This window comes from Pyrus communis, chromosome 8 (genome assembly GCF_963583255.1).
Source record: "Pyrus communis chromosome 8, drPyrComm1.1, whole genome shotgun sequence".
Classification (NCBI taxonomy): domain Eukaryota; kingdom Viridiplantae; phylum Streptophyta; class Magnoliopsida; order Rosales; family Rosaceae; genus Pyrus; species Pyrus communis.
The window spans coordinates 6,114,901-6,134,863 of NC_084810.1; the positions used below are offsets into that span (position 1 = coordinate 6,114,901).

General features: G+C 37.4%; 3 protein-coding genes and 1 non-coding gene across 4 annotated transcripts; 1 reads left to right on the forward strand and 3 right to left on the reverse strand.

Annotated features, from left to right (window-relative positions):
• Positions 1-6,696: 6,696 nt before the first annotated feature.
• On the reverse strand, positions 6,697-6,769 carry TRNAF-GAA (transfer RNA phenylalanine (anticodon GAA)). Its single transcript has one exon. It is a non-coding gene; the product is annotated as a tRNA-Phe (tRNA).
• An 890-nt stretch (positions 6,770-7,659) lies between these two features.
• LOC137742761 (uncharacterized) lies at positions 7,660-10,172 on the forward strand. Its single transcript, XM_068482708.1, has 6 exons — positions 7,660-8,206; positions 8,307-8,384; positions 9,078-9,112; positions 9,227-9,282; positions 9,562-9,657; positions 9,896-10,172. Exons 1-6 carry the CDS (start codon positions 7,802-7,804, stop codon positions 9,952-9,954), a joined length of 729 nt encoding a protein of 242 aa, XP_068338809.1. The 5' UTR covers positions 7,660-7,801; the 3' UTR covers positions 9,955-10,172.
• A 653-nt stretch (positions 10,173-10,825) lies between these two features.
• LOC137742845 (uncharacterized) lies at positions 10,826-12,351 on the reverse strand. The gene is made up of 4 exons (XM_068482793.1): positions 12,095-12,351; positions 11,740-11,810; positions 10,950-11,039; positions 10,826-10,852 (listed from the first exon to the last, which is right to left on the reverse strand). Exons 1-4 carry the CDS (start codon positions 12,216-12,218, stop codon positions 10,826-10,828), a joined length of 312 nt encoding a protein of 103 aa, XP_068338894.1. The 5' UTR covers positions 12,219-12,351.
• Positions 12,352-16,027: 3,676 nt separating this feature from the next.
• Positions 16,028-19,581, reverse strand: LOC137742846 (monodehydroascorbate reductase, seedling isozyme-like). Its single transcript, XM_068482794.1, has 4 exons — positions 19,365-19,581; positions 18,566-18,663; positions 17,802-17,850; positions 16,028-17,735 (listed from the first exon to the last, which is right to left on the reverse strand). The coding sequence occupies exons 1-4, from the start codon at positions 19,579-19,581 to the stop codon at positions 16,096-16,098; spliced, it is 2,004 nt and encodes a 667-aa protein (XP_068338895.1). The 3' UTR covers positions 16,028-16,095.
• Between the last annotated feature and the right edge of the window lie 382 nt (positions 19,582-19,963).

Consider the following 19,963-nt stretch of genomic DNA (forward strand, 5'->3'; position numbering starts at 1 on the left):
AACTAACAGACGTGGGAGGCAGAAGTTTAAGATTTTTCTAAAAATTAGGTGTGTAAATACCATTTTCCTTGAAAGGTTGTATAGACAATATCCGTGTTTTCTCAATGTCACTTATGTATTTTTTTGATGAATGATTGTGCCTATCAATTAACATAAACATGAACTGTGAGGTCTAAACAAAAGCAGTTTGAGAAAACTAAAAGAAATAAAAGCAAATTAAGGACGATTGATTAGGATTAGGACGATTTTATATATGTCCTTCGAATTATACTATGAACATGGATGCCGTATCTTTTCTACCAATAGATGGTGTACTTAAGAGGTGTACTTAAAAATAAAACAAAACTTATATAGCCAAATAGAGGCATGTTTTGAAACATTGACATAACCAGGATTTTCAAATAATAGGATCATAATATCAATAAAAAAAGTTGTCATTTCGTTAAGCATCTAGTAGGCATATTCTAATTCCTGTCAACATATGCCAAAGGTTTATGCCGACATACGTCAACATTTGTAGAGGCTTGTAAACGGTGGATGCAGGATACTGTGCAGTAATTGAAGATTGTCAAGGTATTTCAACTAAAGTACTTTTTACAAGAAAAGAGAAAATGAAGACAAGTATGATAGAAGAAAATAAAAGTAGGAGGAGAAGGTTGTAATTTAGTTTCCTTAGCTGTTTATAGCGGTCAAATATAATATACAAACAAATATACGTAAGGTTTTTGAAGTTGTTGGGGTCAAGGATAACCAATGACCTCATGTTGAGTCCGCCATTATTTTGAAGTGCACATAAAACTTGAGTAGTTATGCGGATCTACGCAAAAATACTAGTAGGGGAAAAAAATCTATCAAGAGAAGCTCACTCAAAATGAACTTTTAGTTATTCCATTCAAACATAATAAAATATAGGCCAAATCGGACAAATGGTTCCTGTGGTCCTAAGGTATTCGAAACATAGCCTAAATGGTAAAACAATTCGGATTTAAACCAATGTTGTATAGTCCATTAGGAATTTAGTCCAAAAGTATTAGTTCCGTTAAGTGTCCGTTAAATACATGGATAGAATTGTATTTTCACAAAACCTTCTTCCTCATGCTTTCTCTGGAATGTGTATTTTCACAAAACCATGTCTGAGATCAACCTCATCACTGATCTCGATGCCGTCCCACTAAGAGCCCTAAATACAACAAATGGAACCATTTCTTTTTCCGAGTCTTACCCACTTCAACCTTCCCGCTCTCTTAACCATAGATGAAATATAATTAATCTCTCTCTCTCTCTCTCTCTCTCTCTCTCTCTCTCTCTCTCTCTTTCTCTCGTTCTTTCTCTCTCTAGTTGTCATCCCTCTGTTCATCTTTTCAGGATGCATTAAATTTGCATCATAGTTTGTTTATCTCTTTTTTTTTTTCCAGAAAGAAAAAAAGATGAATACCAGAGTACGCACTAATCTTCAGACCATGAAAGCTGCTGCTGCAATGAACCATGATATTAATAAAGTAAGTTGCTTTTCTTTTTTCATTTTTGGGTTGTAATTCTTCTTCTTTATTTAAAGCTGAGAGGTCATATCATTGACAAATTTCGAGGCCAGTGTTTTTGTTTCTTGAGAAAAAAAAGTAAAAAGAGTCTTCTTGTTGGGTTGTTACCATTCAATGGGTATACCTGATCGTTCACTACTAAGATCAAATAGACAAATTAGGTACTCGCGGGTTTTGTCTGGCGAGTTTGATATGCCCAGTAACGACAGCAAGATGTGTTGCGATTGCAATACAAACACCACCAGTATTGGTCCTAGGTATCCCTGCCAAAGTTGTAGCAGATGGATTTGTGGAAAGTGTATTCAGGGCTCTGAGTGGGATGGCATCGAGATCAGTGATGAGGTTGATCTCAGATATGGTTTTGTGAAGATACACATAAAGCATGAGGAAGAAGGTTTTGTGAAAGTACAATTATATCCATGTATTTAATAGATACTTAACGGAACTAATACTTTTGGATTAAATTTACTAACAGACTATACCATATAGATTTAAATCCGAATTTTTTTACTTATATTCCGAATACATTAGGATCACAATGACCATTTGTCCGATTTGACCTAAAATATAAAGTGATTTGACTATATTTAAGTGCATTTACTGAAAAATACGCTCCAAAATAAATCCTTTACTATTGAAAGGAGCATTGTAAACTGTGATTGGTAAAATGCATTTGATTTATCATAAGTTCTAATCATATTGGACGACGACAGTTATTGAATAAAAAAAATAAAAAATAAAAAAAAGAAAGAAAAGTCAAATGATAATCAATTAATATGTACTAGTTTTGAATTATTTGGGTTCGGTGCGAAAAAGATACAAGGTTTTGGGAAAGTTAACATTAAAATATAGACAAAAAATAAAACTAAATGAAATACAATAGTGGTTAGGAAAATCGATCAATTAAGTCTGTTCTTAACAAAAGTTGATATAAATTCATAAACCTCATTAAAGCTCTTAGATCTCATCCAAATCTTATAAATAAATTGGAAACGAAAAAAAAAAATTGGTCGAGTTCAAAGGCGTGTACATCAAAAGACGGCCATGGATCAACAAATATGTGATTTATTACACTCTTTTTCTCCTCTTACACGTCTTAGTCTATTTTTTACTATTGGATCAAATGAATAAAATAATTAATAAACATACATAAACATGAGAGTTCATAAAAAGAGAATGGTTGTATAAAAATCTTCCCTTAACATATCAGTGCAGATTACATATCTAATTAGACATGCATGACATTTGATCTTCATGAATGATTCCAAACAATATACACAAGAAAATCTTGAATAGATCAGAGTTACCTCGGCCCATTTGAGCAGATAAATCTGATATCTAAGCTTCTTCAAGGTTTTTTGGGTGCTTATATAAATTTTTTGTCTTTTCTCACTCTAAATCTCGCTTACTGGTTGATTCTCAAGAGCTAAATACATAAATGGTGATAAGAACTACAGCCCCCTTCACATATATGGAATTATAATTAAATTCAAATTTGGGAATAAAACGTAAGACTGACCAATATCTGCTCTCACAGCTAGAATAGTACAACAAATTTACACATTTTCCAAAATGTGCATTAATGGACAAATGAAAAGATGATTCACTCGTCTACTTCGTACTAAACGATACACTCGATACGCGGCTAAGTTCTATACATATTAATTAAATCTAAAGAAAATGAGAAATGTGATAAAGAAATAAAGATTAAAAACCTCTCAATCATTTCTCATCACGTGTGACTTTTACTTGGTAATACCATGCGACTGAGCACTTTTGATTAAAATTCGAATATAATTACAAACATAGAATACTAAGCAAGAAATAACATGGTAATCAATGCCAACGAAGAATTTCAAAGTAAAAAAAATATATATATGTAGTCATTGACCAACTTGGAAAATGAAAAGAAAATATGTCAATACCTAACATACTAGGTTGACCGTCTAAATTAAAATAAAGAAGTGTTACCTTATTAGATTTGAGCACGAGCACCAAGTGTTGGAATGTGGACAAAGGTTACACTATTTTATATATGTAAAAGAATTGTTTCCTATGTTCCATAAATTCGATTTTGTTAATGTCACCCAGTAACCATTATTTTGCGGGTTTTTTTTTTTTTTTTTTTTTATCACAAATAGTCTTTGAAATTGACCATCACCATCAAAATGATTTATGACATTAAAAATCAATTAATGTAGTCCGTGAAATAGGGGTCACAAATCAATGTGGTCATTCCGTCACAATTTTGTTACAAAATTTGTTAAGTGATGATGTGGCACATAAATGAATCTCATAAGTCTTTTTTTTCTCACAAATGGTCCTTGAAATTGACCCATGACATCAAAATGGTCTATAAAATTGACCCACAACATCAAAAGGGTCCCTGAACTTGAAAATTGATCAATGTAGTCCCTCAAGTAAGTATCTCAAACCAAGGTCTTCTGTCACAATTCTGTAAAAAATTATGTTATGTGGTGATGTGACACATAAATGGGTCACAAAGTCTAATTAAATTTTAAAAAAAATTACAAATAGGCTTAATAATTTAATAGTTAATAAAAAAATTATCAACCCAAAACCCAGTCCTGCAATCACCTCTGATCTCAATCCACATTTCTACATCCCATGGGCTCTATATTCTCTAAAAAAATCTCAATACACTCATTTTTACACACTTCAACGCTCTTCACCGAATTGAACCTGGATCGAGATCACCCTTGGTGACGGCTTGGCCTATTGGCAACGACTTCTGGGACATCATCGTTAACATTTAGGCGATCAGCACTCTCACAACCTTAATTTTAGAGAGCTCATTCGGCACTTCCCTAGTGGTCTGGTGATGCAAAGAATGACGAGGTCTGCCTTGAGATAATGAGGTTATAACCGAGGTGCGTCCATTGTTGATTGAAAACTATTTCCCCACCCCCTGTTAGGCCTTGGTTAAGCCTTATGCCTTTGAGAATTTATAGAAGGGAGCTCTCTTCAAAGTAGGCCCTATTATAAGAAAGAAAAAAAAATCCATTGTGCAAAAAGGTAATTAGACAACTTTTTTAATTAATAATTAAACCCACATCAGCATATAATAAATTTTTTTACAGAATTATGGCGGAAAGATCATATTGATTTGCGACACATATTTTCAAGTACTACATTGATTGATTTTCAATTTCAACGATCATATTGATGGTGTGGGTCAATTTCAGGACCATCTTGATGGTGTGAGTTAATTTTTGGGACCATTTGTGATAAAAACTCTTGTTCCTATTACTTAGTAGGAAGTGTTATAAATATTACTTGCTACCTATTTATGGTCTGTAGGGAGCATCCTGTGGATTTAGGGTCAAGCTGAACTTCCTCATACAATCAACACTTTAATATTTCGGCTAATTACAAGTTCACGCAACTAGGCTTGGCTATAACTATTATTTAATGATAAGTATTATAGCTACTACCAGTGTTCTAAAAAAGGACCTAGGCGGCCGCCTAGATGCTGGGCGATGGTGACCTGAGGTGTTTTCTTGCAAATCGGTTGGGCTTTTTTTTTTTTTTTCTTTCTTTTTTTTGAAGTTAAAAAAAAAAAAAAAAACCTATCTAAGTCTAAGTGGACATACTACTTGCAAGTGAAGCTAGTATGGCTCAAGGATGGATTGTGGTGGGTGGTGATGAAGAACTTGAGCTTGGCTCAGGAATTATAGAGACATCGGAGGTATGTAGTTCCCTAGAGCCTAGGGGGAGTTCTAAAAATGTTGAAGTACGAGAACTTCATGAAGAAGATTTTATATCGAATGAGGACATGGAAGGAGATGATAAGAAGTTGAGTTTGAGTCCGACATGGAGATAGTCTTGGAGGGATATGGTGAAGAGGAGTTTGATGCCTAGCTTTGTAACTTTGCAAGTATCTTACATTACTATATTTCCTTATTTTCCTCCTATTTTGCATTTTATGTGGTTTTAAATTGTGAACTTGTTGTACATGTGTCATCCGACCTTACGAATTACTGCCACCACATAACACACACCTCAGGTGGCTCGACATTCTCCTGCCATAACCTTGTGTTCCTGCACCCCAGTAGATCATAAGGCACATCTCAAAGTTTAATTTGGAAATCAACTCATTTTATAAGGGACATCCCAACAGATCATAAGGCACAACATACCTATATGTTGCGGAATATGTTGAAATGACTCACATTAATGAGGCATTTACATACTTTACTTAAATTTTGAAAACTCTACAATTCACTGAACATATTTATACATAAATCGTCGAATGAACTTTGAATACAATGCAATTATGTGCAAGAATGAATGCTGAATTGACAAGTTTCACTAATGATATTAGGAAATTTGGCAGCTTTGCTACTTTTTCTTGCCAAATTACAACTCATTTGTAAAACGTGCACCTCTGTCCTACTTTCGGAGATTCATGAGCTCTGACTGCGATGCAGTGTTTGCCGCCCTCTTCCACCCCCTCTCTAACTCACATTCTTCTCTTTAAAAACCCTATCATAAAATACCAAACCACCCACCCCTATTCTTTGCATTGAGATCCATTCTAGAAATCGGTGTTGGGAGTTGTGGACTAGAGATCCGGACCATTCAACAGAGAGAGATCTAGACCATTTTAGTTTTTGGGTGGATTAGTGGGATGGGCTAGTAGGGGTCGTATGATTGAAACTGAGTGGTTCGGATTTCTCTAACTCACACTCTTTTCTTCAAAAACCCTATCCTAAAACACCAAAACACCCACCCCTTTTCTTCGCATTGAGATCCACTATGGAAATGGGTGTTGGGAATTGCAAATGAGAGATCCGGACGTTCAAAAGAGAGAGATTCGACCGTTTTAGTTTTTGGGATATGTAAAGTGGAGTAGTGAGAAGGGCTAGTTGGAGTCGTAAGATTGAAACTAAATGGTTTTGATTTCTTAATTCGCAGACTCTGAACACAGAATCTTGATCTCTCTTATCCCATTTTGTCTCTAACGCCACCATATTCACTCTATGTCGCACCACCACCACCACCACCACCACCACCGTGATAACCTTTGCATGAGTGGTTGCGATATGGTTTATTATGATTTGACGGGTCGGACTCGGAGCTTCTCCTTCGGCTTCTACAGAAAAAAAAAAAAAAAAAAAATTAATTGATGACGAAATGCGGTGAAGGTGGATCGAACACCTGACCTTCAGATCTTCAGTCTGACGCTCTCCCAACTGAGCTATCCCCGCTGTTGATGTATCAGAGGATATCATATTTGAATACATAAGATATTGTGTAATCTGAGCTCTATTTCTGCAACCATTAAAGTTCAAAGAGCTCCAACCTCCAAGCCTCCAATCGCTTCCCTCTCTTAGCGCCCAATAATCTCAATCCGAACCAGCCAACAAACCAGTTGCTTATTTTCTCATAGCTCTCCAGAAACGCAAGAAAATTTCGCAGCGGAAGAAGCAAGCGTTTTTCTCTACAACCAAACGGCCACAGTTGACATAGCTTGACCTAGCTTGACCTTTTAATATGCTTCGTGCTCGGTGTTCGACTGTCTCTTTGTCGCCTGATTAAATTTGGGATTCTGGAATTTTTGAAAATTTCAAACAATTAAATTATCGGTCAAGATGTTGTTTATCATGAACGGATCCAACCCAATTCAACATTCCATAGTAAGCAAGCTCTAATATGATGGAATCTGTCCATACAATATCGCGATGTTAATACGAATGAATCTCTCCATTCATCAGTATCCAGCTGTAATTTTAGAGTGCTAATAATAATTTTCTTTTTTTAAATTACGTTTTTATGAAATAAAAAGTGCAAGATGACAATTCAAACAAAAGAAAACTTTCGAATAAACTTTGTCGTGCTCGTGGAAGATTTTTGATTGTCGCGTTATGTGTTATATTTACATACCAAAACATAAACAAAAATGGCTTTAGAAAAGAAGAGATAAGATAATAATACAAAGAACACCAATGTGATAATAAAAAGTGCGTAGAAATCATTTTTCAACTACCGTCCACGAGTCACATCTGAAACTGCATGATTGTTGGTCACATATCCGTGGTAAATACCAAAATCGTCAGATGAAGTTGGTGCAGTGCTGAACGTAGAAAAACCAAATCGACACACGAGAAAGTAGAAAAGCCAAATCCAAAGAGAAATTATCTTTTCCCCTCTCACTCAAGCCAAATCCCACCATGAGAAGTTTGAAACCAGAGATTTAAGATACTGGGTCGTTTTGTTCTTAAGAGCTTCCAATCTTTTCAATGGCAACCGTCGCTCGAATCTCCATCAGTTCCTTAGCTTACAGGCTGAGCAGTTTGCACAATGAGATAAGCAAGAAACCCATCAAATATTTTCCTCTATCGAGGACAAAGATTGGGTTTTTGAAGCAGAGCAAGTTCAGGTTGCAGGCTTATTGGGACAGGGATGGGATTTTGGTGGAAGATGAAGGGTGGAAGAGGAACAAGAACAAGAAAAGGGAGGTCGTGGTGAGGTCGAATCAGGGGTTTGGTGGGTTTAATGGTGGCGGAGGCGGTGGTGGTGGTGGTGGGAAGGATGACGGAGCCACTGCTAGACTTCTGGGTAATTTGGCTGTGGCTATTGGATTGACTTATCTTTCTTTTACTGGGCAGCTTGGCTGGCTTTTGGATGCAATTGTTTCCATTTGGGTACTCTCTCTCTCTCTCTCTCTAACGTTTCTGAAGATTTCTGGGTATGTTACTACTGTTTTGTGTATGTCTAATGAAATTGATGGGTTTTGATATGCAGCTGATTGCAGTGCTTGTACCAATTGTTGGTGTGGGTGCTTTTCTGTGGTGGGCAGGGCGCGATATGGTTCAAGACAGTGTAAGCCAACTTCAACTTTTAAGTTTTCTTTGACTGCGTATCGAATTTCTGTTGTTGGGTTTTGCCGGAAAATCGCAACTCAATTGTTGCTTTAATTTTCATGTTCCCATCTTGATCATTTCCCTCTATGCATTTGCAAACATTGACTAGTAATTCAGGATAGGGAGCTAATACCTTTTGTTTATATTAGTTTTGTCTGCTAGATATGTTGGTCTTACATAATGTTTTGGCGTGTGTTGGGAGTTAAGTTTCAAACTAGTGATCTTTTAATTTGGGTGATATATGAAGAATGGATGGTTTACCGAAACGCTCTGTGATTTTGGTTCATTAGGAGTTGAGAATATTTGCAGTATTAGATGTCTTGATGTCAAATAACTGTATCGCAGCTGCTTTATAAGTAGATAATTTGGATACATGGTTTTGAAGGATTCAAATCGTAATCAGTTCATTCTTCCCTTCGGGAGAAGTATCAGAGGAATGCATGTTACCTGCAGAATAATTGAAAAAAATTTGAGTACTTGAATGATACTTGTTCGTACAAAAATTATTGAACTCTCCACTCAAATGTTATCGACTCTTAATCAAGTATTTTTCGAGTACCATCCTGAGGGTGATTTTTTTCCAATGTTACGTTTAGATTCTTACTCTGCAGTCTTGTGCCTTGAATGATTTCTTTTCTTTATGCACTTGCAGTGTCCAAACTGTGGAAACGCATTCCAGATTTTCAAGTAAGACCTGTTGAAATCTGTTATAATGCCAAGCTAACTTACGGATACCTATATCGAATTGTTATGCTCTAGTTCCTAAGGATTGTTATGAATGAAAGTTGGCCTATCTTGCAGGTCTACTTTAAATGATGATTTGCAGCTGTGCCCCTACTGTAGTCAACCTTTCTCAGGTACATTCTCATATTTTGGTTTCTTGCTTTTCTGAGTTCCAAATCATACTTGCGGCTTTTTGCCTCTTAGCTTTCTGCACTCTGCAGACCTTATACGTTCGTTACCATTACTGACTATATTACATGAGTTTTTTCGTGTTGATGAACCCCTGCTTTATCCTGTCAGTAGAGCAATGCCATTTCACTACGGCGTCCCTAGTAGGAATGATTTTCTTTTGGTATTTGATGGGAAAGTATTGTTGATGTTGCCTCATGTTCTAAGATGTGCTTTAATTCCAGTGGTGGACGACAAGTTCGTAATGGACCCTATAAAATTCTCCAAACAATCTACAACATTTGGGCAGGCATTCAACGACTTCACCCGTTCCACAAGAGGTTATCCCTGAAACCCCTGTCGCCATTTTCTCTTCCCGATCATATGTTGAGAGCCTGCATTTGATGATCGTTAACGTCTGCATTTTTCTTGTCACCATTGCTTTCGTTTTTATCTGCATTAAGGGCGAAGGGTATAAATCGACTCATAAGCATCGATGAATCCATAAATCGTAGGACTTTTCTATATCAGTGTTTGCGTCCAATCAATATGTTTTCTGAGCGCTGACACTGGTTACAGGGAAGGATTCTTCGAAGGCAGTCGTTGATATCGAAGCAGAAGTAAAAGATGCAGACTGAGGTTGCTTGGAAGAAAAACTACGTATGTTTCGAAATGATTTGGTTACTCGTAGATAATGGAAAATAGCACATATAGAACAGACAACATAATAGTTGTATTTGGAAAGCTTCGAAAGAACATTTTGCGTCGTGCGTTGTATATTATTTAAGGACGTGAATTGTTCATTTTCTGCATGCATTCTTTTGCATTGCCCTTGTGCTTGATGAAGCATACGGAACCAATTGTGTTTGTTCTAAGTTTTCGCAAATTGCTCACTCAACTTTCTTTCATATAAGGCTATGAGACAAATTTTTGCCCATTCATTGTTATGAGGTGCGGAGGAGGATTCAAACTTGGGTGCGTCGGGAGGAACATATCCACCATATGCAAAACCAACGGTTGATAAAGTGAACAGGCACCGTGTAGTTACAAAGTTGCTATGTACAACAGAAACTGCCTTAAAATGTACTGTGTCTTGTAACATCAGAAAGCGCATCCTCAATGTATATTATTCCAACGCCAAAACACAGTTTATTTATTTGCACATACATTCAGGTCCCCCGAAAGTTAGTGTGGCCGTTCTTCAACTCTCTGCAAGAAAAAGGAAGCAGATAAGGAAGACTTCATCAAGTGCACACTTATTTCAAAGTTTCAAAAATATGCAAGTCATCCAACAAGAGCTACAACTAATCAAATGCTTTGATGAACAAAAGAAAACACCTCTAGCAGGTGAAACGTGCGTCAAGACACTGCATAAACAGCATACATAAACAAGCCACCCAACTCATGCAACTCAAATCATTTTATGCGGCCAAGTTCTCAACACCAAACAGAGCTTCCTACATTGCATTCATACTATAACTTATAATGCAAGGGTTGAGAATTGACGGTTCAGATGCGGCCCCAAGACACTAAATACTGGATACAACCACATAATAGAGTATGAGAAAGCACTTAACACATTGATTATTTAGTTTCATGAGATCATGACATGAAAATGAAATAGACATAATACCTCGTCCTTTTTATCCTCTTTGCTCTTTGTGAAGAGCTTGTAACCCCCATATATAACCGTCCCCCATCCAGCTAAAGAGACGAGCACAAACTGTAAGGGACCAAAAAGAAAAAACCAGGTGAAGCAAAGCGAGTTTTGACTATCATGAACAATAAGTTTGCGCTCGCATGCAACATTGTTGAAAGCAATCCACTTATTTTGGTGTGAGGACTTAACCAGATCATTTTGTCTTGTTTTACCGAGTAATTCAACAGACAACTTAACGACATTCCCCAGCATATCTCCTCCTCTCCCACATTATCATATGGACTAGAGCCTCAATATACACCCTGAATAATAGTAGCATTCAAACATTCTCACAGACATACCACCTTTTCGGAGTGGAGTCTAGGACCACTGCATAGTGCATACATAGCACCGGTAATTCGTTCCTCAATATCACAAAGGGACTGAGAGCTATCCATTCCGGATTTCTATTTCACCCTGGGGGTGCAACTTCTTGATTGACGCTACAAAACATATAACGGCGAGCTATCCATTGATTATAAACTTGGACAAATTAAACATGGAGTTTTGACTTTGCATAGATCTTCCTCGGAACATAATAAGCACAACTAAGGGGCTAGAGAATGCGCGTAACGTGACCACAAGAATGATCATGCCAAAACAAGACCTTTCTCAAGTAAATAAGTAACCGATGGTCTCAACAGCGAACCGCAACAAAACCATTAAGGACAAGACAGAATAGATGGAACACGTAAGGGTAAAAATAACATGATATAAAACTCACATGTTCTTCCTTCCATTTAGATGGGTGCATTGGGTCCTCCCAAAAGTTCACCTTCGGAGGTCCATGATGATCTGCAACACGGTCAAAACAAGTACAATATCAAGTAAACAATTCACTGATACAAATAGTGGACCGGATAATTTAGATTTTCCAAAAACTTTCATGACATGGGCACTGGCTTAAAGTTGATAACCCCATCGCTTTTTCTCAAACAATTCATACAGATTTTCCCAAACAATTCATACATATTTTCTCACACTTTCTGAGCAACCAAACGCAAACGAGTAAAGGAAAAAGATTAAACGGGGAGCTATTTATGAAACGAAAAGAGGTCAATCGAGGGCGAATGAATTACCGCCGCCGCCGGCAAGACTGCGCCGATGGACGAGGGAAGCAGGTTTTGCGGTGGATGCCGATTTGGGAGAGGAAAGCCGCGCCATATTCGCTGCTTGACGGGCCGTCGCTGTCCATGCCGCCATTGTTCGGTGGTCTGATCTCTCTACGCAAGGTTGTCAGCTCGGAGTGAATATGTGGAAGTCCAGAGAAGCTACACGAGGGTGAAGGAACAATGTAGAAGAAACCTGAGCGCAAATGGAAAGAAAATTGTTTCTGAATTTCCATAAATACCCTTCTATGTTTTTTGGTTTCCTCTTTCTACGGGGACTTCCCCATTGCACGGTTACGGCCGTCCCTAATTTTGTTGTATTATATTTCCCAATTTGTGAAATACAAAAATACTCCGAGAAGGGCACGTGGAAATCTTACGTGGACATTTGAGAGTATTTCATATTTTGTTCCGTTTCTTCTCATATTTAGGAGTGCTCGTTAATACAAACGTGTGAATGCAAAGTAGAATAGAATTTGAAACCAAAGGAAGATGATTAATGTTATCCGTATCATGTTATTATATCATATTTCTATATCATCTTAAGTGACATCTAATGTGAACAGCCACATCATTTGAAAAATTTGTAAAACCTAAGAAAAAGAAGAAGAAAGACTCCTTGTATACCACAATCATCATTCAGTTAACTAGTTTTTTTTTAATTATTAGTTTATTAAATAATGAACTAAATTTAAAAATCTAATTAATTCAAATGATGTGGTTATCCACATCAAATGTCACCTAAGATAGTATGAAAATATGGTATGAACAACACTACTCAAGAAAGATTTTACAAAACTCAGATATTTTAGCAAATCCAATTTATTTTACTTTATTTTTTATTTGCGTGCACTAGACCACTATCTCCCTTCCATTGTACATGAGGATATGCTTCATACGAGTGAGATTCGAAGCTAATCACCACTGTTTCTTTTCCAGTGACTTTTGTAGAACACGGCCAGGCCATTCCGACCTAAATCTCGTTGAATTGGATGAGTTTGTGGTCACAAATTGACCCACCATCATCCTTAGGAGCATTTCATGCTCGGATCTACGCGGATTCGAACGTTGAATTTCAACCTTGGATCCACGCGAATTCGAAACCTTGAATTACAAGTTGTGACTTCTTCGTTCGGTTTCACGGTTTTTTTGCCACCTTTAGGCCAAACCGAGGTCAGATTTGAATTCTGCACCCTTAAATTAGTGTAATAAATAGTATAGTGGTTTCTCATATAGGAGAGACTCACTCTGAGGATTACAGAGGCTAGACGAGATAAGGCGGTTACGACCCAACGACATATGAGTGAGTGAGCTTTGTTTTCAAACCTCTACTATATTTATATAGTCTCGATGATGGCTTTTATGAATGTTTTACACCATGCCACGCTTTTACTTAGAAATGTTACATGTTGAGGTTGAGATGAGATTTATGAAATTATGGTGGCATAATCATTCATAATTTATCTACTCATCATGCTTGCTTACATGGATGTCTATAGTACTTGTTCGGGCCAAGACCAACTTCATGTGTATGTTTACATGCCACTGTTATGCTCATTTTGGATTCATTGTAGATGCCAATATGTACTAGTTGTTTTTGCATTTAGGACTCGTATGCGACATACTTAGCGCTAGCTTCACATGTATGTAGTATTCAATCGTAGATTATTATGCCTAACCTGTGCATGTAGCTACATTATACATGGACTTGTGTGTTTGCATTTTTTATGAGCATATTTGTTACATTTGTTGACACATTTGTGATTTTCCAGTGTCCTTAGTATAACTACTTTTATACCATTCGTGTTGGTTTTGCATACTTATACATATTATGATTTTGGAAACTATGGGTTTTACAACTACAGGTCACTGGGTTACGAAAAGCAAAAGTTTTGGTAAATACTTATTTTGCCCACCTACACTTTTTCTTTGCGTTCCTCCAGGACTTAATAGTTGGACTCTATGGGGAGCAAGGGTTCATTGGGGGATTCTGACATCTACTTCTATTTCATGTTACTTGTGTAATATCCGTCCTCTCCAAGATGAGAATTTTCTTACATTTACTGCACTTTTATGCTCTGACACTACATGCATTTGTAATAAGGGTTCTTCCCGCCATACGCACTGTCACTCTTTGTCTAATTTAGTTCTAGACTTTGGTTTTAATTTATTCGTACACTTTACTTATCATTTGCATATTATAGCATCATCACCTTCCAAATGTCTGTTAACATGCCTCGATTTCAATGTTCATTTGGATATCCGGATCGGAGTGTGTCAGCACCGTTATATTGTTATTGTGTCATTTTCGTGCATTGTAAGTCGCTTCCCTTTATATATCATGTAAGTCACTTCCTTTTTGTACATCAATCGAAAGTATCAACAAAACGACGTATTTCATATAAGCTCCGTATGTAGAGAAAATAAGTATAAACAAACCATCGAGAAAACTTTAATGATGTCTAAAAACATTGTTTCACTTTGTTCTTTGAACTTCCAATTTGAATTTCTGATCCCTAGACTTTCAATTCATGTATGTAAATTCTAATATCCGAAAATTCCATCTCGTGCTATGCACATCACCAAAATTTCAAGGGCATATATGTCAACAACACGCTACATTTACAACAAATGTTATTAAAAGTATACATTTACATACTACAGTAAATTCAAAGGTTTTTAATGTACTAAACAGACAAAAATAACCCTCAAATTGACAAGATAATTAACAAAAACCGCATGAAGTGTTGGCACAAATTGAAAGGTCAAAGCGCATGGTGAAACAAGGTCTATGATTAATGGGACATAACTAAATTTCCAATGTTCTTTTGGGAAAAAATTTTGCTTAATAATTTGAGTGTTATACCCACCAAATCATGGGACAATATTTCATTTTATTGAAATTTAAGCTCATTCTGAATTTCATTTATTATTAATCCATATTGTACTTACATTTGCGTAGATATATCATTTGATCAACAAAATTAGCAAATAAATTTAGTATAACAATGTTGTTGATATGTAAAACTTATGTTTCAGAAAAGCAAATGTATACACCACAACAAATTTGAGAAATTGATGGATTGTCGAAGGAGTTGCTCCAAAAATACTAACACAACTCAAGTTCATAAACATTCATATCATACAGAACAAATCTCACTTCAGAATGAAATGGTATTTTAAATTTACTAAGTAATGGATGCTTGGTAAAATATGATTTATCCCCAATACTATATCACATTGCATTTGGTCATTAACATTAAATCTCGTTCTAAAGACGCGAACGAATGAAGATCCTTTTCTTATTGTCCTGCAGAAGATCTGAACCCTGAACGCCTTCATCCGGCATCTTCTTTGGATGCCCTTATGTCTTACATTGTTGCTTCACAATATCCGTGCCTTCCTGCATCTGCTCCATGTTCGCGTGCATTTCCTCCATCACCAACTTAAGATCTTCCGGTTTCTTCTTGTCATCAGGAGATGCTGAAAGGGGTGGTTGATCCTTTAATCCTTCCTGTAGAATCTGATGCACTTGCTTCCTACCTGCAGCGATAGAAAACAATGGAAAAATGGAGAACGAGAAACAATCACGAGTGCGTGTACCAAGAACTCAACCAATTTTCTGTCCAAAATATCCACCGTCGTTAAATGTTATTTGATAGTTATTATTTTGCTTTCTTAGTGTTGTTCCAACCAAAGTTCACGTAATCCTGTTGACACGCTCATCCATCCGAGTTCACAAAGAACGTAGTTAGGATCTAAATGCATTGCGAAAAGAGAAGGAAAGAGCAATGAAATTATGAAGGCAATTTTTCTTTTCCAATCCAAGGAATATATACAGAGAATGAACTGTGAAGAATTGAAAAATATCAAATCCAGGACACACATTATCAATCTGTTGAAATTTATAGAGGGTGCAACATAAATATATAGAGTTCAGTTCCAGTAACCTATTAAACTCACTTCCCAAATTATATGTGGGAATTTGTTAACATGGAAATATCAAGGGAAGAGCCCTCCCTATTCAGTGTATCCAGATACTCAGCTGAAGGTTGTGCCCTTGCAACTTTGGCAATAGCCTTGTTTTCTGCATCTGTCCCTCCCTCCAAAAACGCTCCCACAATCCTCCCGTCCTTGATCCATGCTGCTCCAAACTTCGGTTGGTTTGATGCCAGATTGGGGTCCCCAAACAGCAACAGATCGCCCACATTGTCTCCATAAAACGTCCAAGACAAATCAAAGGCTTGGGAGTAGAAGTACGGCACATAGTCATACTCTTCAATCCACTTCCCTTCCTCGCTTGCCCTGATAGCTCTCACAGCATGCTCGGCTGATTTTCTGGCATGGTCAACATGCTCAACTCTTCTCATGTCGTCATACAATTTCATAGGGAAAGTAGCAATGTCCCCCACGGCGTATACATCAGGGACATCTGTTTCGAACATTCCATCAGTTTGGATTCCGCCTTTCTCTTCACCGACTTGCCCTTTGAACAAATCAATTAGAGGCTTTGCGCCGACACCAACAACAACAATGTCAGCTTGCACCACCCTGCCATCCTTGAGTTTCACTGCCTTTACCTCTCCGTTCGTGTCAGCATCGAACCCTACTGCAGTGGTGCCCTTGATCATTTGAACTCCTCTATTGGCGTAGTAACCCTCGTAGAAAGCGGCTATCTCTTTAGTGAAAAGCCGAGGCATGCACCACGGTTCCGGAAAAACCATGGTGACATTGAATTTGTTGATTCTAATAGCTGCTCCGACTTCGAGACCAATGTACCCTCCTCCAACAATCACTAACTTTCCGTTTTTCTTGGCTCTAATTGCCTCCACAAGTTTATCGGCATCGCTGATTTCCCTCAAGTAGAAAATGTTTTTGGCATCATCTCCTTGCACACCAAATTCTGTCAACCTTATAACTCTGGAACCAGTTGCAATGATCAAAGTTTCGAATTCAAACATTCCCCCAGTTGCACTAGTGAGGATCTTTGAATGAAGATCTGCTTCGACTATTTCTGTGCTAAGAAGTAATTCAATGCCTTTCTCCGCATACCACTCCGGAAGCAGCTTCTCTCCTCCACTTCCGACACAGACATGGAACCCCGGAAGCCTTGCAGCTCCCTCAGGAAGCAGATAGCCCTTACTAAGTGCCGGACGTTCATAAGGTGCAACGGCTTCTTTGGATATGATCGCTAACTCACCAGGTTCAAGCCCTTGCCTGACAAACTCCCTTGCTGCGTATCCAGCTGCAACTCCACCACCGATGATCACGTACTTAAACGACTTCTTACTGGAAATCTCACTAAAGAGACTACCCTTTTCGAGCAATTCTTCAACTTCTCCAATTTTTTCATCAACAAGCTTTGCAAGATGTGCAATCGAGAGAAATTTCCGTTCGCCGAGTTTTTCAATAGTTAGTATTTGAGTTTTGATCCTTGCCACATTCTCTAACCACTCGTAGACTTCATCCCGTTGTGGTTTACTTAGAAGGAGAGGCTCGGCCTCTATTTTTTCGATTACATCTTCACTTTGGCTAATTAGCTCTTCCAACATTTCTCTTAGAGTGTTCATATTAGTAACTTCAAAGTTTTGTTGATACTTTAACCATCGTGCTACACTAATCACATCCCAACTATTTCGAGCTACACTAATCACATCCCAACTATTTCGAGCTACACTAATCAACCAAATAAAAAGCTTTTGGCGAAATCTTAAGTCTAGGCCCCTCTATAAAACAGATGGAATTGCAAATGCACTTAGAGATACACAGCAGAGCCGGCCCTGAAGGTGTGCAAAAGGGCCTCCGATTCGGAAGGGCCCCCAAATTTTCATTACATGTATACTAATGCATATAAAATAGATCAGATGCAAAAGACAATTATATTTGTGCTTCTAGCACTAGCGGTTTAGCTCTTCTTCCTTATTGCCCATGTGCTAGGTTAATAAAAACGCATCCAACATGTAACTAGGACCTTTGAAGGTAAGGAAAAAAACCTGGCCGATCAAACAACTTATTTTTGTTGCAGTAACTTGTAATATTTTAATTTTATAGATGAAAAAATGGAAAAAAAATAAATAAAGAAATATAACATTAAAAAAAATGAAAGGCCTCCATCTACGTTTTGCACAGGACCCCTAAAAACTCAGGTCCGGCCCTGACACACAGTACAAAGTCATGACTAATAGTGATCATAGCTCCACCTATCTTCACTCGGTACCTGGCATTGCCTTCCATTTCCTATGGTCTTCTTAGGTTTCCCGGCGAAAAAACAATTAAATCGTCCAAGAAATGCCCGCCCATAAACTCCTCCATCACATCTTCGAACGAATCTTATCAGCTGACTTCAAATCTGCACATGGCTTATCTATCTCCTCTTGCTTGTGTAATTTCCTGTATTAATTCACTGAATTCCTTCTTGAATCCGTCTAGATCAGCCTGTACCGCCTTCAAATGCACTTTTTCTTTATCAGACTCCTTTTGAGAAGTTTGGTTATCGGACTCTTTAACGTCACGAAGTGATTTGGAAAGAATTTTGTAACCTAAAATCCACCTAAAAGTTAGTAGAAAACAAATGCCGGCTAGGCTTGTAACAAACTCCGCATCAATGCATGACACCAACACTTTGGAAACTCATGGAACCCGGACTTTATAAAGTTTGAGCAACATATTTACAGTTGGAGGAAAGACGATGAAGGATGGAAGGATGACGCAGGAGACGTGGAAGAAATGTAAATGTAATGGTACACAAAAATGAAAACCAAAAACCGGAAACAATTTTCAGTTGGTTTCACTTTCAAGTTTTTATTTCATACATTTCTTCCACCACCCTCCCTTCACTGTTTCTCTTCCATAGTTTCCACTCATATGATCATATTCCTCTATCTCGAGCACAAACAATGCAAATGAAAAACAAAAAAACGAAATGTTTATCAAGCACCGCGAGGTCATAGAGTAACAATATCTTTAAGTGATACATGTAACAAGACGTAAAGTTGCAAAAATTAGAGTGTTGGGACAAGTGAATTGGTGCGACGAGGTCCAAGGAACCAAATTATTTCTACAAATTTCTTTTTATTTCCTAATTATCCGTGATCAAGATTTCATAAACTACAAAAACACTAATAAATAAACACAATTAATTCTTCAAAAGCAAAGAGAGAGTAGTTCGTCCTAAATTTTAATTTTTTTTTTTAATTTGAAAGACAAAATTCGAAAAATGTAAATGAAATTGGAAGTAAACCTGGGACGCTTTTAAGGCCCTCGTCGGCTTTGTGTTTAACGACGCTCGTTCCGAACAGGACAAACTTGGACCGGGATTCCTCGCCTCTGACGGCGTTATAGATTCTGGTGACGGTGGCTGACCCATAACCGTACGCGGTGTAGCACAAGCTCTTGGCAGCCGTTGCATCCGGAGCGTTCCGTTTCAGTGAATCGATTGTGCCGGAAATGAAATACATATCCCCATTTTTGCAGTAGCTCAAGCTCAGCTGCTCAGGCGATGTGAAGACAGGGAAAGTGACAACTCACTGGCACTGCCAATGGTTGGTGGTTTGGGTCAAGGTGTCCATACTCCATAGTACTCTTTCCATGAAAGGAATATTTTTCCTCCAATTCTCTAGTGGTGGTAATATTTGTTATTTTATATATTATCGTTAACAAGTTTAAATTTTAAAATTTATTTAATAAATAAAGATAAAATTCAGAATTTATATTTATTCAACAATAATAAATATAGTTATAAACATTACAACCATTTAATAATGATGTGAAAAAATACACCATTCCATGAAAGAAATTAGAAAATACATTGAAAATTGATAGGGTAGGTATGAATCCGAC

What these genes read in the sequence shown, in the direction of transcription:
- LOC137742761 (XM_068482708.1), top strand. Translation starts at nt 7,802, where the DNA reads ATGGCAACCGTCGCTCGAATCTCCATCAGTTCCTTAGCTTACAGGCTG. An exon ending in ATGCAATTGTTTCCATTTGG is followed by an intron (nt 8,207 to 8,306) that starts GTACTCTCTCTC and finishes TTTGATATGCAG; the next exon opens with CTGATTGCAGTGCTTGTACC. An exon ending in AACGCATTCCAGATTTTCAA is followed by an intron (nt 9,113 to 9,226) that starts GTAAGACCTGTT and finishes CCTATCTTGCAG; the next exon opens with GTCTACTTTAAATGATGATT.
- LOC137742845 (XM_068482793.1), bottom strand. Translation starts at nt 12,218, where the DNA reads ATGGCGGCATGGACAGCGACGGCCCGTCAAGCAGCGAATATGGCGCGG. An exon ending in CAGTCTTGCCGGCGGCGGCG is followed by an intron (nt 11,811 to 12,094) that starts GTAATTCATTCG and finishes ACCGTGTTGCAG; the next exon opens with ATCATCATGGACCTCCGAAG. An exon ending in AAGAGGATAAAAAGGACGAG is followed by an intron (nt 10,853 to 10,949) that starts GTATTATGTCTA and finishes GGTTGTATCCAG; the next exon opens with TATTTAGTGTCTTGGGGCCG.
- LOC137742846 (XM_068482794.1), bottom strand. Translation starts at nt 19,581, where the DNA reads ATGTATTTCATTTCCGGCACAATCGATTCACTGAAACGGAACGCTCCG. An exon ending in GGGCCTTAAAAGCGTCCCAG is followed by an intron (nt 18,664 to 19,364) that starts GTTTACTTCCAA and finishes GGTGGATTTTAG; the next exon opens with GTTACAAAATTCTTTCCAAA. An exon ending in AAAAAGTGCATTTGAAGGCG is followed by an intron (nt 17,851 to 18,565) that starts GTACAGGCTGAT and finishes TCTGTTTTATAG; the next exon opens with AGGGGCCTAGACTTAAGATT.